A 16,676-nucleotide genomic window follows, 5' to 3' on the forward strand; every position below is an offset into this window, starting at 1 on the left:
ATGGGGAAGTGGAAATGGTTGGCAGAGAAGGTAGGGAAACATTTAGAAAGAGTGAGAGTGAATGAGTAGATAAGCCTCCAAATTTTTTTTTTTAACTTGATAACCAGCTCCTTGGGATACAGACTAAGATCTATAGACAGGGAATAAAGTATGGCTATCAGAGCCTCAGCCAGTCAAGACAGAGAGATTTGTATACAAAAATATATTTAATACAATCTGGCAGTTCTTTAGAGAAATGTATAGTACAGTTTGATGTACTATCATACAGTCCTGTATTGATAAAGTTCACCCACTCTTGCTACATAATACGTCATTTCTCACATAACTTATCAGGAAACTGTAAAAGCACAGGCCTCCACTACATATAAAAAAGATAAAACTTGAGGCTAAAGCATAAAGGTAAGCAACTTCGGAGTACAGCATTATTCAAATATGTTTTGGAAAGTTTGCATAGTATCATAGCAAATATGAGGTACACTGGGTGAGATGACATCTTTTTCAGTGGTGGACAGTCACAGTGCCCCTACATCAGCTTCACACAGAGTCTCCATAGAGTAACATTTGCACTTTAAGCCTTTGATTGCCAAAGGCACCATAGGATAACAAAACTCACTTGAAGCTTCCATGTAGTCTGAAAATCAGAAGAGCTTCTTGAAAGAAAGGTTAAGAGACATGCAGTTACTTGTTTTTTTTGTTGTTGTTTTTACATTAAGGCCACATGTTGCTAAACAATTGCTTGACATCTAATTCAGAAGCAAGCAGACTTTACTTGTGGAATGCAGAAATCATTGTCAAAAAGTCTCTACCAAAGGTTTGAAGATGAAAATAGTGTAAAAAAAAGTGCACATATTATTTAGAGGGCCTTAATTACCACAAGTAGAATATTGTCTATACAATATATGTTCTATACACTCATTCGCAAAGCACTATTAAAAGGCATACATGTGTCCAACTCACTACAGATTAGGATTTGGAAGCAATACATTCAGTTACGAATTTAAGAGGACACCGTTTGGCACACTAGATGCTTCTATGCTTCTAGTTGTCTTACATGCAACCTTTTACTTGTAAAGGCTTAGGTCAGGACTATAGTATAGGCACATGTATGCATCAGACAGTAGCCGACGGACATATGTTGGCATGTTCTTTGGGTCTTCCTGTTGCAGCTGTTCAGGGGTCATTTCAAGGTACTCTGTAACCTCAGGGCAGGGGGTAACTCTTGGAATGTTAAATCCATTCTCTCCTCCTACAACGGAAAATGTAAATAAAAAGAATGATGAACATGCTAGATTATCAAATTATGCACTCATATATTTCTAAAAATGGGTCAACATGTTGACAAACTATGTAACCTTTCATGAAATACATTTTGTATATTACTTGTTCAGGGGAGGAGATATACTGAGTTAAATAATTTATTTTCACATTTTAGGAATTTACTCCTTCGCAACCAGCAATGTTCCAGGTACCTCATGAGAAATTCATTTTAGGACCAGTGACATAATTGAGGCCTTCGTACAGGCTTAACCCATTCAATGATGCATTTTTGTGTGGGGGCAACATCAGTGAATGCAGTTAAAAAAAGAATGTAAATAAAATCCCCATAACCCTTAGGCTTATTCACTAAGCCGTTAGCACCAACTAGAACACAAATAACTAACCTAAGAGACTAAAAACAAACTTGAAAAATTAACCCCAGACACAGAGAAGGGGACACACCAAAGCATTTAAAAAAAATGCCCCAAAACCCAGGGAAGGATTTTAATCAAAAACAATGCCATGTGTACAAGAAAAAGGAAATCTTGATGCATGCAAGAAATGTGAAATGGTAAAGTAAGTGAGTTGTCTTTGAAATTCTCAGGTGATGTACTTTTAGGGAACACATACTTTGTTGGGGTTATTTTGGTGGTTAGGTGTAAATTTACCACCAAAAACACATGGTAGAGCTTCCTTATTCAAGTATTCAAAAAACAAGTTTCTTGTGACTGTGTAATGATTACATCCCATAGGAGAAGTATGAGATTTTTCTTTTTCTTTTTCTTGTTCCAGGTAGACCAACATAAAGCATTCATCCCAAAACCTGATTAAAATGTAAAAAGTACACCAAAAAAAGAAACAAAAAACTCCTGTGTTCCCATTTAATTTCCAGTTGAATGGGAATATACAGTTTCATATGAAATTAACTTGAAGTATGGGACCTCTACTGTGCTTCAAATGAGACATAAGCGCAGTAAAGTGATTTGTCAAAATTCCAATGGAAACTGAATATGCATGCTCCAATTTTTCCCCTGGAACATCTGAAAAATATGCCATACCAATGCATATGGAGTATTGTACTACTCAAGGGGAGTTGCTGAATATAAATCAATGGAAAGAAATTTATTGAAATACTATCTTTGTATATAAATGTGTTTGTGAAGAAAAAAAATGTAAATGCAATGTTTGGGTGAGAACTGTGGCTTTTTTCTTAATTTTTCCAACATTTTTAGATTATATTCACAAACACACATTATATATATATATATATATATATATATATATATATATATACACATATATATATACACATATACACACACACACACACACTGGCCACTTTACTAGTTAAACCTTGGAAGTACCGGGTTGGACCCCCTTTTGCCTTCAGAACTGCCTTCAGTCTTCGTGGCATACTTTCTACAAGGTGCTGGAAACATCCCTCAGAGATTTTGGTTCATATGGACATGATGGCATCACGCAGTTGCTGCAGATTTTTCAGCTGCACATCCATCACATCCCCTTCCATCACATCCCAAAGGTGCTCTTATTGGATTGAGATCTGGTGACTGTGGAGTCCATTGGAGTACAGCAAACTTATCGTCATGTTCCAGAAACAAGTTTGTGATGATGTGAGATTTGTGACTTTGTGCATTATCCTGCTGGAAGCAGCCATCAGAAGATAGGTAGACTGTGGTCATAAAGGGATTGACATGGTCGTGTTTAAAAGATGCTTAATTGGTACTAAGGGGTCCAAAGTGTGCCAACAAAATTTTCCCCATACCATTACACCACCGCCACCAGCCTGAACCATTGATACAAGGCAGGATGAATCCATGCTTTCATGTTGTTTAAGCCAAATTCCGACCCTGCTATCTGAATGTCACAGCTGGAATTGAGACTCATCAGACCAGGCACTGTTCTTCCAGTCTTCTATTGTCCAATTTTGGTGAGCCTGTGCGAATTGTAGCCTCAGTTTCATGTTCCTAGCTGTCAGGAGTGGCACTCAGTGTGGTCTTCTGCTGCTTTTGTGTGTTCAGAGATGGTATTCTGCATACCTTGGTTGTAACGAGTGGTTATTTAAGTTACTGCTGCCTTTATGTCATCCCAGTCTGCCCATTATCCTCTGACATCAAGAAGGCATTTTCATCCACACAACTGCCGCTTGCTGGATATTTTCTCTTTTTTGGATCATTCTCTGTAAACCCTAGAGATGGTTCTGGTGAAAATCCCAGTAGATAAGCAGTTTCTGAAGTACGCAGACCAGCCTGTCTGGCACGAAAAACCATACCATGCTCAATGTCACTTAAATCCCCTTTCTTCCCCATTCTGATGCTCGGTTGAACTTCAGCAATTTGTCTTGACCACGTCTACATACCTAAATTCAGCGATTTGTGTTAACAAGCAATTGAACAGTGGTCAGTGAGTGTGTGTGTTTATATATATATATATATATATATATATATATATATATATATATATATATATATACATACATACATACATACATACACACACACAAAAGACAATCGTACTTAATTAGTGGGAAATCACAGTTAAATAGACAGCAAAAACACTAAAATTGCTCTGGTCCTGTAGTGCAAACATCGTAAAATAACCCTGGTACTGATGGGGTTCAATGATAAACAGGCAGAAATATACAGGAAGCAAGCAATCATTAAAATAAAATAAATATTGCAAGCACATACCCTCTCGATCAGCCATGCTGTCAAAGAAGACCCAGAGAGGAGGATTCTGAGAGCACAGTCTAATAAAAGCCACGTAGTGACTGGTTTCTATACATAATACTGCATATAGTTCCATGTACTGTCGTTGAAACATAACCTGTCCATTCAGATCTTTAGGCAAAGTTAGATCCTGTGGGCGGTGTCCACGTCGTTGGCTGTGAAGGTGTACCTATCAAGATAAAAGTTTGTAGTAAGGACCACCCCACTACTTAGCTGAATCACTAAGACACAACAGAGTGTGTTTACTACAGTGAACATTTCACATCAGTAATTCACTGCGCATTATGAAATGCCAACTTCAATTAGGTTGTCCTACAAGAAGGACTGGGCCTGCGCAGCAATTCATGAAGGAGATCCTCTCTGTATCTGGCTCAGTGAGTTAAAATAGTTAACTTACTTGCAAACTCACATTTTGGTGGATACACATCTTTGTTTTGATAATGGAGAATGATGTGGTACCTGCTTACTGCATAGTTCGCAGTACTGCTTTATGCGTCCTGGGGAAATTCCAGCATCCTCGTAGCAGTCTGGACATTCGACAACTGCAAGCGACTCACAGATGCAGCACTGGCGTGGGGCTAGAGGAGAAAATACTGGGTAGCAAGCACACACAAAGCTAATTTTCCATGTTACTAGTATTTTCAGAGCACTTACTGTCTTCCAGGAGGTCAGTAATATCTAACTCAAGCGTTGGAATGATGGTGGGAAACATCTTGAAATTCTTCCCATTTCTGGGCATTTGGATTATGAGGCAAGAAGGGGCCTATGAGATATTAAATTACAATGTACACATTGTTTACATAATCAAGAAAAAAGGCATTTGCAATAAAAAACAAGAGACTATACCTGAAGGAAGGAAGTATTAAGGCAAAAGGGACCCTTTTTCCCCTATGGCTCCTGGTAGCAAGTAGCACCAACTTGCTTCTTGATGTTGTGTAATTGATGTGTTTGCCTGCACTGCACAGCAGGAATACAAGTGTCCTGCTTTTGCAAGCATAAAAATTAATTAGGAGATTGAAGGGGACTATGAGAATAAGGTGATGAACTACTTGGTTGAGGATTTGATTGTGGAAAAGTCAGTGGTGTGAAGACCTCATTTGTTTTCTTCTCAAGATCCAGGTTGTGGGTATTTAAGAGGATAGATTGTGTGTTTCTCTGAACAGAGAGCACTTAAAATTAGAATAAAAGTAGGGTGACATGTTGCTCTCGGTAAAAGGGGAAGCTGCATTACCTTGTATTGTCTAACTTACATTCAGTGGGTTGCACACTTTTAAACCACTGGAACGGAATAAAGTTAGATATTTAGGGAAACAATAACAACGATCAGTATATTTACAAGTTTGAACTATCCATAGTCACATGAGCTATTTTTTTGGCAGTATAACAGGTCTTCATTAGGGATCAATGTAATGTTAAATCAAAAGCTACTTATTTTGTTGACTAACATTTGGTATAGAAACATAGAATTTAGGAGCAGATAACTAGATGGTTGTTTGACCGATTGGTTTTCATGTTTCTCCTGATGTCTTTATCCTTAAATCAGTTTCCCCTTAGATTCAGAATAGCTTAATGTCATGCATGTTTAAATTCCATCATTGTATCAGCCTCTAACACTTCTTCTGGGATGATGTTCCACTTATCTACCCCTTTTTGAGTGAAGTAAAGCTTCATAACATTACATCTAAGCCTCTGACCCTCTAGTTTTGATCATGGCATTTTGTTCTAACATTTGTCCTCCTTTGAAATGAACTTCACTCCTGTACTTTGTTAAATAGCCTTACCTATTTAGTTTCTACAACATCCCCTCTATTTCTTCTCCCCTACAAGCTATATATAGAGATCCCTTAGTCTTTCTTGCATTTTTATCCTGCAAATCATTAACTATTTTAGAATGTGTCAGCAGGTAAGAACCATCCAGTCAATCTGCTCTGCCCAATTTATGATTACTTTCATTGGTCCCTGGCCGTATCATTTCCAGAACAGCCTTAACCCCTTAACGACCGTGTACGGACTTGTAGTGCAATGTGATAACGACAAAGCCAGTATATGTACGGGCTGCTTAGGAGATGTTACTGAACACATATGGGGGTGTTGTTTGACATGGACATATACCAGGAGCAGTAAATTCATACCTAAAGTACAACGTGTGTGAAAAAAATACAAAAAAAATGTTTGACAAAGGCTGGTGGTGAAATTAGTGCATGGAAAGGGTTAAAATACCAGCATTTCAAATACCTTGGGGTGTCTAGTTTTCAAAAAGCTTTGGGTTTGTTGGGTTATTTGGGAGGTAAAAGACCCCCTTTGTGAGGTATGTATTTTTTTGACATTTAGACATCTGGTCAGTCTGTGCCCACGTCCCATATTTGGGACATCATTGAAGCAGGCCAATTCAATTTACCCCATCAAATCAGATTTTTTTTTTTAAAGCTAGGCACCCTATGGGCATTTATAATGCCAATATTTTAATTCTTTTTAAAAAACATTATTTTACATGTTATCATATTTTTTTTTTACACTAATCACACTGATTAGTGAGTTGGGCTCCATTGACCTTGCATGGTTGAATGCAGTACCTGCATTCAACCTGCAGGAGGAGCTCGAGAGTTCTCAAGAGGGTCTGCATTGTTCAGTTGCGATGCCATTCACTTGATGGCGCTTGTGGTAACTGTTCGGAGCAATCAGAAGGCGATCAGGGTGGGGGAGGGTTGTGTTGCTATATGACTCGATATCGAGGCATGTCAGCAACGCCGTTTATGCTTAGGGAGTGAATGCCGATCGCTTTATAAGCTGTTTTAGCCGTGATCTTTGTGGGGAGAGCTTTCCTACCCGGATCCACTTGTGAGGCTTCAGTGGATGCTGAAAAGCCGCCGATCACGACAATGCAGCTGTTTAACAGCAGCCCGTACATGTACGGGCTTTGTTGTTAAGGGGTTAAATCGGTTTTGCTGAATGCCTCGGAATTGAGGCATTACAGCAACGCTGGGTGCAGAAAGCGATAATAGATAGCTTACTACACCAGTTTAAATTCAAAACATGCCTGGCACGTCAATAGAAGTCGAGGGGTTAAGTTATCAAGGACTCATAATCATGTCTCTCACCTCTGTAAACTTCAGGTCACCAGTAACCATTGACCACTCCAGGAGCTGCTGAACACTGGGTACATCCACTGACTGTTTCTTCTCCATGAAGATTTGGTAGAATATACAGCCCTGGGGCTTCTTCTTCAGTGTCCTGGTTCAATGGAATAATGGTAAAAATCAGATGATGTAGAAAATAGCTAAGCAAGCTAAAGAATTAGGAATATGGTTACCTTATATAAAATAGAGGTTCTACCCTAAGGACCTGGAACAATTGGTTTAGGAATTCCTCAGGATCTGTAAACAACATATGCAAAGCATCACTAATGAATATATAAAATTAACAATCATGACTGAGATTTTCCTAGATGGCTTGAATTGAATATTCATTTTAACCCCTTCAATCCCCTATAGACGTACCGGGACGTCCAAATAAAAGCCTATTAAGAAACCCCTATGGACGTCCCAGTACGTCCAGCCCTTCTTGCAGCATCAGGGACACATCCCTGCCGCTGCACGGAAGATCAGGCTGTCGTTTGACAGCCTGGACTCCCCACTGACAGCAGAAGCCGGCATCGCCGGCTTTCTGCTGTCCGATCTGCTGTAACAGCTTCCGGAAAGCTGTCATATTTCAAACTGCCCGATCGGGCATTCCCTTCCGGGTTGCGTCACTGCCGACGTAACCCGGAAGGTCTGTGAGGACCTGCATAGAGATCACAATGTGTTCGGTGCAGGGGGATCGCGGGGAGGGGAGTGAGAAACCATGTCCCTCCTGTCCTGAAGCAGTGAATGGAAAAAAAAAGCCGTTAATTCATTTAAAAAATATGAAAATATGAAAAAAAATCACTGGCATGTTCAGGAGGTCCCTAAGAGGACCTCTAACCATTTTTGTGTGAGAAAAATATAGATATAAAAAATAAAATATAAACAAAATGAAAAAATATATAATAAAAAAAATAATTATAAAACCTTACATCCCATTGCCCTAGCATAACATCTAGCCAGTATAACCCTCCTGCCCCCGTTCACAACCCCCAAACCCGTTAAGCCATAGGCATAAAAATTATACAAAAAATGTACACCTTACAGTATGCTCCCTGGTGCTGGGAAAGTATGGAAAATCTATATACATTAGGTATTTCTGAAAGCAGGATACCTGAATTGATAAACTTGGAGGGGATTTTCCATCACTTTACCTAATTTTGTGAGGATTCAGAGGGAAAATGTTTTTTTTTCAAATTTTCTCTAGCTTTTACTAAATTTCTCATTCTAAATTTTCAGCTAATCATCCAACTATGGTATCAAAAGAAAGCTCTATCTCTCCTTGAAAAAACAATATATAGTTTACATGGGTACACTATTCACAGGAAAAGAGAATAATCTCTGAACATAGCGCAAAAATGGCAAAATTGCTCTGGGCTTTGAGGTACCAAAAACCCCTGGGATTGAAGGGGTTAAGTAATATTAAATACATTTTTAAAAAAGCTTATTTTGGTCAGCCTTCAATTTATAACATTTACACAAAACATATGTAGAGATGCTCTATTTTATGTATTCACCTTTTTCTTCATTGGTGAATCCTGTACTCTTTCCAGCAGCTTCTAAAATCTTCCTTAAGGCCATAATTTTAGTGGCACACACATATCCATTCCTGAGAGAAGAGAGGATAGCATGTGAGAGCACGGTAGATATGTATAATGACAGAAACAACAACAACATTTGGACCACAAACGCCATTTTCTTTCTGCACTTACTTCCGAAGGGGGTTCACGATTTCAGTGCGCAACAAGTCCCGCGTGTCAATGTATGAGTCGCTGTCATTCTTGTCTGGAGGACGCAGGAGCATAGTATCCAAAACAGATGAACAGGCAAACATACTGAGAAATAGTAACATAGTCTTATTGCATGGGAATGGAATATCAGAAGCTTATGTTGCATGCAGGTCTTTATAATAGGATAATTAATGGAGAAAATAAACAAAAAATTATTAAAAAAACAATCTGGAAATGCTGATGGAGTCCTTTAAAGATAAAACAATATTATGCTGAAATGCAAGTGAAATAAATAGGCTACGTGCATTAAGTATGTCAATAGGGACTTTGTAAGCCATTCTTATTATGGAGCAATAGCTGTGAACTCTCTCCTGACATCAAAGCTTTCTGGCTTTAGGTTGGCATTTCCATTAAAATGATATTCATTTGTGGGACTGTGGCTGGAGAAAATGTTTGACCGATAGATACAAAGTGATGTGGTTTCTCACCAGAAAAGTGTTGCATCTAAGTAGCAGGAATTGCAATGTCCCTGGATGCCCTTTTTCCATCCTGTCAGACGTTCAACTGCTTCATTACCTGTGGCAGGTGGGGTATTTTCCTCCACACTCTTGCTAGCATAGTCCTGGAATGCTGAGACAATACAGAAGTGGATGTTGAACCACTAACAAGGTACCCTACCTAAGCTCAACATGAGCAACGCTATCAAAAGATTCTAAAGGGGATAATAGGTCAGGGGCTGGATTCCATTACTGCCCAAAGTCCCTCCCAGCAGGGCCGGCCCAAGACTTAATGCCGCCTGGGGTGAAGTTTAAAATGATGCCCCCCCCGCCGACGCCGGGGAGGGGGGGCGTCATTTTAAACTTCGCCAACGCCATTATCTACTCTCCCTCCCTATTATCTACCCTATCCCCCCTTTGTACTTACCTTTAAGTCCTGCTGCGAGTCTCCCTGCTCTGACACGGTGCCGGCTTGAAATGCTGAGCGCCGGAAATTGACATCACTTCCGGCGCTCAGAATTACAAGCCAGCACCGAGACCGAGCTAGAGAGCTCGCAGAGGAGAGAGAGGGGCGCCGAGCGGGTAAGCGAAAACCACTCGGCGCCCCTCTCTCTCCTCCGCTTAAAAAACAAAACAAAGCAAAGTGCCGCCCCTTCAAAAGTGCCACCTGGGGCAATCGCCCCACTCGGCTCCATTGTAGGGCCGGCCCTGCCTCCTAGGCCATCATTGTGCAGACTGTGACAAGTGACATTCAAGGACGGGACTCACAAACATACACAAAGCTTGTAAATACTATTTGCGTAGTAGAAGAGCCGGGGAAGAAAAGTAAAAAATAAATAAAAATTTCATGGTTATGGGGCTGCACATAAAGAACACCTTGACAGTTTTAGGGGAACTATCACCATCATAAGCTTTGGAAAGACTAAATTCATCTAATAAATTTACTTAAAGCTTATGTTGTTTTGATTACTGAAACTGAGAGTTGATTACTGAAAATTGAGAGTTACACTTTAAAAGAAACGGACTACAGTACCACTTTACATAGGTTAGTATACAATACCTAACAGGTAGGAATTTTAAAGTTATAGATCAGCTTTAATGAATAAAGGAACTGATGAGTGTACGTTTGCATGAATATTACTGGTTATAGAAACAAAGGATCATGTATGATTATGTAGGTTAGTGTAAGCGGTAAACCTGGCTTGAGGAGTATTGTTTACTATTGAGCATATGATAACACAATGAGATCTGCAATGTTAGTATGTTATCACACCGCTACATATAAGGTTGAATCTACTGGCATTATATACACAGAGTGGAAGAACTGTGCAAGCTTTTAGTTACTCCATGCTTTTGCACTTTTTTCCTTGCAGCAGTTGCATATATAACCCTTTATATGCATCTTTATTTTAATGCTATGATTTAGTATTTGCTTCCCCTAATGTGTGTGTGTGTGTGTGTGTATATATATATATATATATATATATATATATATATATATATATATATATATATATGTTATTATACACCAAACTGTTTTGTGTTTACTGGGCATTAGGAAAACTAGAAACCTACTGTTTTTCCCTGTGATTTCAGACTTTTTCACTAGTGTTTGTTGAAAATTCTTGCATGCTAATTAAAGTATATAAAACACAAAACCTATTAATCAAGAATGCAACAGGAAGTCTGACTTTTGCATTGCTAATTTCAGAGCCAGTGTTCCTAAAATGACCATCCAGTGCAAATAAGAATACTTGTGCAAGCAGGACTATTGTATTTTTATTTTGTTTAGCAAGGAATGGCATAATGACATACTAACCAATGGAGTTGCATCTTTGGATCTGATTGATTTGACCATGCACAGAGGAGAAGCGAGAGTCTGGCCGGCAGTTGCGCAGCTTGACAAATAATGCTTTATGGGGACCACAATGAAAATATCGATTTCCTCTGTATATCCCATCCGTACAAGCAGTTGGCATTTCTTCTTCCTGATGCAGCAAGTGTAATAAATATAAGTCAATTATTAATCTCCAAGGACAACAGCTGGCTCCCAACACAATGGGATTCCTCTTGAGTAAACCAGTTTCAAGGAATTACACTAGGGGCAAAACCCAAATGTCCAGGAACTCCCAATACATCAAAGGCTATCTCTCTACCAGGTGGGAACAATAAACAGGAGATACAATCTGCAATCTCCTATAACAAAAGGACTGCAGGAGACAATATCAATATTCCAGAGACCCACCCTGAATTTGCCCTGAGGACCATCAACTTCACTGTGGGGGCAACCTAACTTCTTGGACAAGAGCGATCTCTACAGGCAGCTGACACAAACTCAGAAGATGATTGGCTGGGACTGTTTGGGCATGGTGGCTATAAAGGTGTTGTGTGAGCAACACAGAAAAGAGAGGAGAGAAACAGAAAGAAAGAAAGAAAGAAAGAAGGATAACATCAAGGTGACAGCGACACCCCATCCTTACATGCACACATAGAGTCACTAGCATTGTGTAGTTAGAGTCACAGAGCCTTGTATTTCAGATGCTTCTCTGTATACTCATATATATATATATATATTTGTTATTTTAATAAACCCATAGTGTTAAGCCACTGGCGTAAGTGGAGTTTCATACGACGAAGAATCGGTAGCAGTTAAAGGAAAGCCAGACGGGGGAAGGTTATATATCCCGGGATTTAAAGGGGCTTTCTACAGCAAGGGAGAGAGAGAGAGAGAGAGAGTGTGTGTGTGTAGTAGTAGGTTCAATGAATAGAATATATCATATTTTGCTACATTAACAGTCAGTAATTTCAGAATACAATAATCTCATGCTGCACAGCCAATACAAATTATGTTCATTATAAATAAATTACCATTTCAAGTCCAGCAATGAGCTCCGGAGACTCTGCAATCTGCCCAATCCAGCGAATTACTCCATAGATGGGTGGGTCATCCACTTCAACCATGGAGTTCACTTCTAACCTATGGCTTAGAGTTGCAGCTTCTAGTTGCAGGCTTGAGGGGCACAAACTACTAGGTGGGCTATACAGACTTGAAGGTGGATGGTGATCCTCAGAGGCAGGACAGAAGGAAGATTGGGAGTCTGGTGCTTCAGGTTGAGTAGCCAAACATTTGGGTTCCTCATCTGAATTAATGAAAGAAGAAGAAACTACTTAATTGTGACCTTTCTAGCTAGGTGAATTTTTTTTGATTTGCCCCAGCAAATTAATAAAAGCTATGCTCCTAGAAGTCATCTCCCCTGCCACACCTATTCATCTTCTCTTTTCTACAGAAAGTTATCCTTGTCTTTTCGTGCTTACATCTAAACTGTTATTATGATACTGGTCAGTTTACCCTCTAGAGTGTGCTCCTCTGGAATACGCCTGACCTTCCTTTCTTCTTCTGGGGGTCCGAGTTCTGCATAGGAAAAGTAAAATACAGTAATTTGAAGTAAGTAAAGTAACTTTTCTCTCTTCGGGATAAAGATGTATAGAAACATGGCACTGATGTCTTTGTGGACCATTCCAGGATTTTCAAGACGACTTAGGCGAATGGAAAAAAAAAATGCCTTGTTTCAATTGCTCTGCAGATTCAAGAAGAAAAAAGAAAAGCATAAAAGTCTCCGAATGTCAAATACTGGTATCCTACCTATGTTTCTCGTGCTAATCTTCTGGTTCTGTAAATGGAGCTTTCAGAGAAGACACACACACATAAAAAATTCCTTCCCTGGTATACCGTATTTGCTCGATTATAAGACAAGGTTTTTTCCAGAGCAAATGCTCTGAAAGATACCCCTCGTCTTATAATCGAGGTCGTCTTCTAATCAGACCTCATTCTGCTGGGGCCAGGCTGCTTACCGGGCTTTGGTGCGAGCAGCGTCGCTCCTACTAGCTGCAGGGGAACAGGAAGCTAGCACAGTCCTCACATAACTCTGCCTCCCCCTCCTTCCTCTGGGGGCGGGGCCAGAGAAGTTGCTCGCACAGCCGGGCCCCTGCAGAAGTCTGCGAGTGGGAGATCTGCAGTTCAGGTAAGGGGGTGGGGGAGGGTTTTTGTGATTAATGTGTGAAGTATGTGTGATTAATGGAATGAATGAGTATTTAAATGTTTGTGAATGAGTGTGTGTGATAGCATGGATGTGTAAGGGGGGTGGTGGTGGTAGCATGGCATAGGGAGGCTGTAATCCCACTGCTATCATCCCCAGGTTCCAGCATGTACCGGCTGCCTTGGGTTGATAGGAGTGTGATTGCTGTTAGCAGTTATATATATATATATATATATATATATATATATATATATATATATATATATATATATATACCTCCAGAAATGCATTTTAACCCCCTATATGCCACTCAGCCCCATGATATGCCTTTTAACCCCCTATATGCCACTCTGGCATATAGGGGGTTAAAGGCATATCATGGGGCTGAGTGGCATATAGGAGGGTATAAGACATTTCTGGGAGCAGAGTGGCATATAGAGGGTTAAAAGGCACATCATGGGGCAGAGTGGCAACCCACCCTGGGGGCAGATGTGCATAACTGGGGGGGGGGGGCAGGTTGGCAAATAAAAGGAAATAAAAAAATATATATTTTTCTCAATCATAGCTTTTATTAAATATGAAAATTAGTTTACATGAATTAATATTTAGTGGTAAAACTTTTTTCCTATAGGGTCGTCTTATATTCAGGCTTTTTGTTTTTTTCCTAAATTAATATTTTGATTTTGGGGGGTCGTCTTATAATCGAGCAAATACGGTATATATTAGTTCCCTTTACTATTACACATACTTTTTTTGTTGCTTCTCCTTGCATCAATTTTGGTTAACCATGTTAAATTATTTGCTAATTGTATAGATGTATTTTGTATACTATTATGTAGACTATATGGACAAAAGTATTGGGACAGCTGACCATTATACCAACATTCTAAATACAGCTATACCAACTTTTCTGGGAAGGGTTTTTGCAAGATTTTGGAGTGTTTCTGTGGGAATTTTGCCCTTTCATCCAGTAGAGGATTTGTGAGGTCAAACACTGATGATGAACGAAAAGGCCTGGCTCGCAACCTCCGTTCCAGCTCATCCCAAAGGTTTTCAATAGGGTTTAGCTCAGGGCTCTGTGCGGAACAATCATCCAAACATGTCTTTATGGACCTTGTTTTTTGCACTGGGGCACAGTCACGCTGGGATAGAAAAGGGCCATCTCCACACTGTTCCCACAAAGTTGGAAGCATAGCATTGTCCAAAATGTCTCTGTATGCCACTGTCACCCAAGTCAGGTGTCACAATACCCTTGTCCATATAGTATGTTTAAAGGGCAAAAATTGTGATGATATATGCACACCAATGAGAGGGTCAGTATAAAAGGTCAATGTCAAGAAAGAAAAAAAATATATATTTTATTTAGAGCATAGCATAACTAATTCTGTGATGTGCCAGCCTCCGCCAAAATATGCAGCTTGAGCTTTGTTTTATGTCTTTGATATTGCAAAAAAAAAAAGGGGACTGCTGAACACAGACTGTATGTAGGATTAAAAAAGCCAAATCTAGAACCTAACGAAGATTAAACCAACATTCAGGAAGTCGAAATTGTATGATATCTGCGACTTGTCAATCAGGCGCTTCCTAAAGCTAAACAGGATCATTAAAATGTAATTTATAAAATGTAAAATATAAAAAAATAAAATAAAAAATAAAAAAAGGTTAATACATATACAAATGTTATGTTAATATGTTACCACTGATTTGTCCTTTCTCTACAGTTTGCAGGGGGTTCTTATGTGTAACTCCTCGTGGCAGAAAGTTCAGTTGCTTTGGGCGTGATTCTGCAGGGTTCCTAGAGGCCAATACTGAATCTTCATATCTCCCTTTGTTGGTGTCATCCATTTTTTCTGTTCTTCGTTTAGGGGATTCTGTATGCTCCTTCTCCAGCCTGCTTCCTGGAACAAAGACCCCACAATTCTCATCGCATTGGAAGAATCGCTGGCCACGAAATGAACCATCAGTGAAACCTTTACCAACTGCTGTGCCCTGAGATGGAAGATGGGACAGAAAGGAAATTCATGTCAGTCTCTTCAATAACATTTTGCCTTATTAGCGATTGTTTGTAAAAAGCTTGGAAACACCGTAGTAGTTATATAAAAGTATTTGTTGTCTGAAGAAAGCAGCACTTTTTTCTCTAAAAGACAGATTGCCTTGGATAATAAAGGAACTGCCCAATAGATGCTGGTCATATTTACAAATACATTTAAATGGGATATCCAGCAGAAAATGACTTACCACAAGCTGGACCCCAAAAAGAATCTCTTGCTTGTGGCATACAGGTCCTCTGTAACGCAGTATACCCTTTTCTTTGCGTCCACTGGATGAAGTGACCTGAACCCTCACACAGTCCCCCTGTTTCAATTCAATCACTTCCCTCATTCTCTGTTGGTCCTTGAAGAACGCCAGACGCTCTTCCGTGTCTGTCACTGCCACCAGTATTCTCCCAACTTTGGGCCCCAGCTCCAATACAGACTCTACAGCTACGCCGACCACCTTCTCCGTTTCCAGCACCTTGAGCCACAATGGGGTGGGTGGGTGTAGTGGGTCATCCACTTTGATAATGGCAGAGTGGGGCGTATTAGTTGGAGTTAGCAGGCTGCCCTTTTCCACTCTCTCATACACCCCTTCAATCGACTCAGGCAGGGCAGAAAAATCATGGGTGGCAAAAAAGAAGCGTTGAGATGACATTTTACTATTTCTAGATCACTGCAACAAAGCCCATATAAAACATATAAACAGTAAATAGGCATAGATATGAATGAATCCAACGATGTTCCTGTCACTCCAGGCAGTTGTTACTTTGCACCATGTTCTGGAAGAAAAAAAAAAAAAAGAGCAATGAAAATATTAAATTGGGGATCCACAACCCCAGTCCTCGAGGGCCACAAACAGGCCAGGAATTCAGTTTACCACTGCCTAAAAGCAAGTAGTTAAATACATTTTTCATTGGGATGCTCAAGCTGGAATATATATATATATATATATATATATATATATACACACACATATACACACATACATACACACACACACACAACAAACGGTGTCTATGTATATAAGCATTATGATTAAGTCTAATTACATAAGTTACTGTAAAACAGACGCTTAACCCTTTGAGTACCGAATTACGAGCAATGTCAAATGTTTCGCTCTGATATGAACGCAGACTTCATGATTCTGGAATGGTTCTGCCGCCCGTCACACCATGGGAGCCTCTTCAGATAAGTACAGTTAAATCCATTAAATAACACACTAATAGTTACATGTGAACGCACATACAGCATTT

At 39.7% G+C, this 16,676-nt stretch overlaps 1 protein-coding gene across 1 annotated transcript; it reads right to left on the bottom strand.

Moving 5' to 3' along the window:
* Positions 1–1,061: 1,061 nt before the first annotated feature.
* LOC149300437 (ubiquitin carboxyl-terminal hydrolase CYLD-like) lies at positions 1,062–16,078 on the bottom strand. The gene is made up of 14 exons (XM_089484965.1): positions 15,626–16,078; positions 15,085–15,376; positions 12,700–12,762; positions 12,219–12,490; positions 11,170–11,338; positions 9,342–9,483; positions 8,836–8,958; positions 8,641–8,732; positions 7,315–7,378; positions 7,103–7,235; positions 4,659–4,767; positions 4,464–4,582; positions 3,966–4,173; positions 1,062–1,246 (listed from the first exon to the last, which is right to left on the bottom strand). The coding sequence occupies exons 1-14, from the start codon at positions 16,076–16,078 to the stop codon at positions 1,062–1,064; spliced, it is 2,424 nt and encodes an 807-aa protein (XP_089341091.1).
* Positions 16,079–16,676: the final 598 nt, after the last annotated feature.

The sequence above is a fragment of the Sceloporus occidentalis genome, unplaced genomic scaffold (assembly GCF_023333645.1).
Source record: "Sceloporus occidentalis isolate IW3139 unplaced genomic scaffold, rSceOcc1.0.p SCAF_24, whole genome shotgun sequence".
Lineage (NCBI taxonomy): Eukaryota > Metazoa > Chordata > Lepidosauria > Squamata > Phrynosomatidae > Sceloporus > Sceloporus occidentalis.

What these genes read in the sequence shown, in the direction of transcription:
- LOC149300437 (XM_089484965.1), bottom strand. Translation starts at nt 16,078, where the DNA reads ATGTCATCTCAACGCTTCTTTTTTGCCACCCATGATTTTTCTGCCCTG. An exon ending in AGAGAAAGGACAAATCAGTG is followed by an intron (nt 12,763 to 15,084) that starts GTAACATATTAA and finishes TTTCCTATGCAG; the next exon opens with AACTCGGACCCCCAGAAGAA. An exon ending in GAACCTCTATTTTATATAAG is followed by an intron (nt 7,236 to 7,314) that starts GTAACCATATTC and finishes CCATTGAACCAG; the next exon opens with GACACTGAAGAAGAAGCCCC.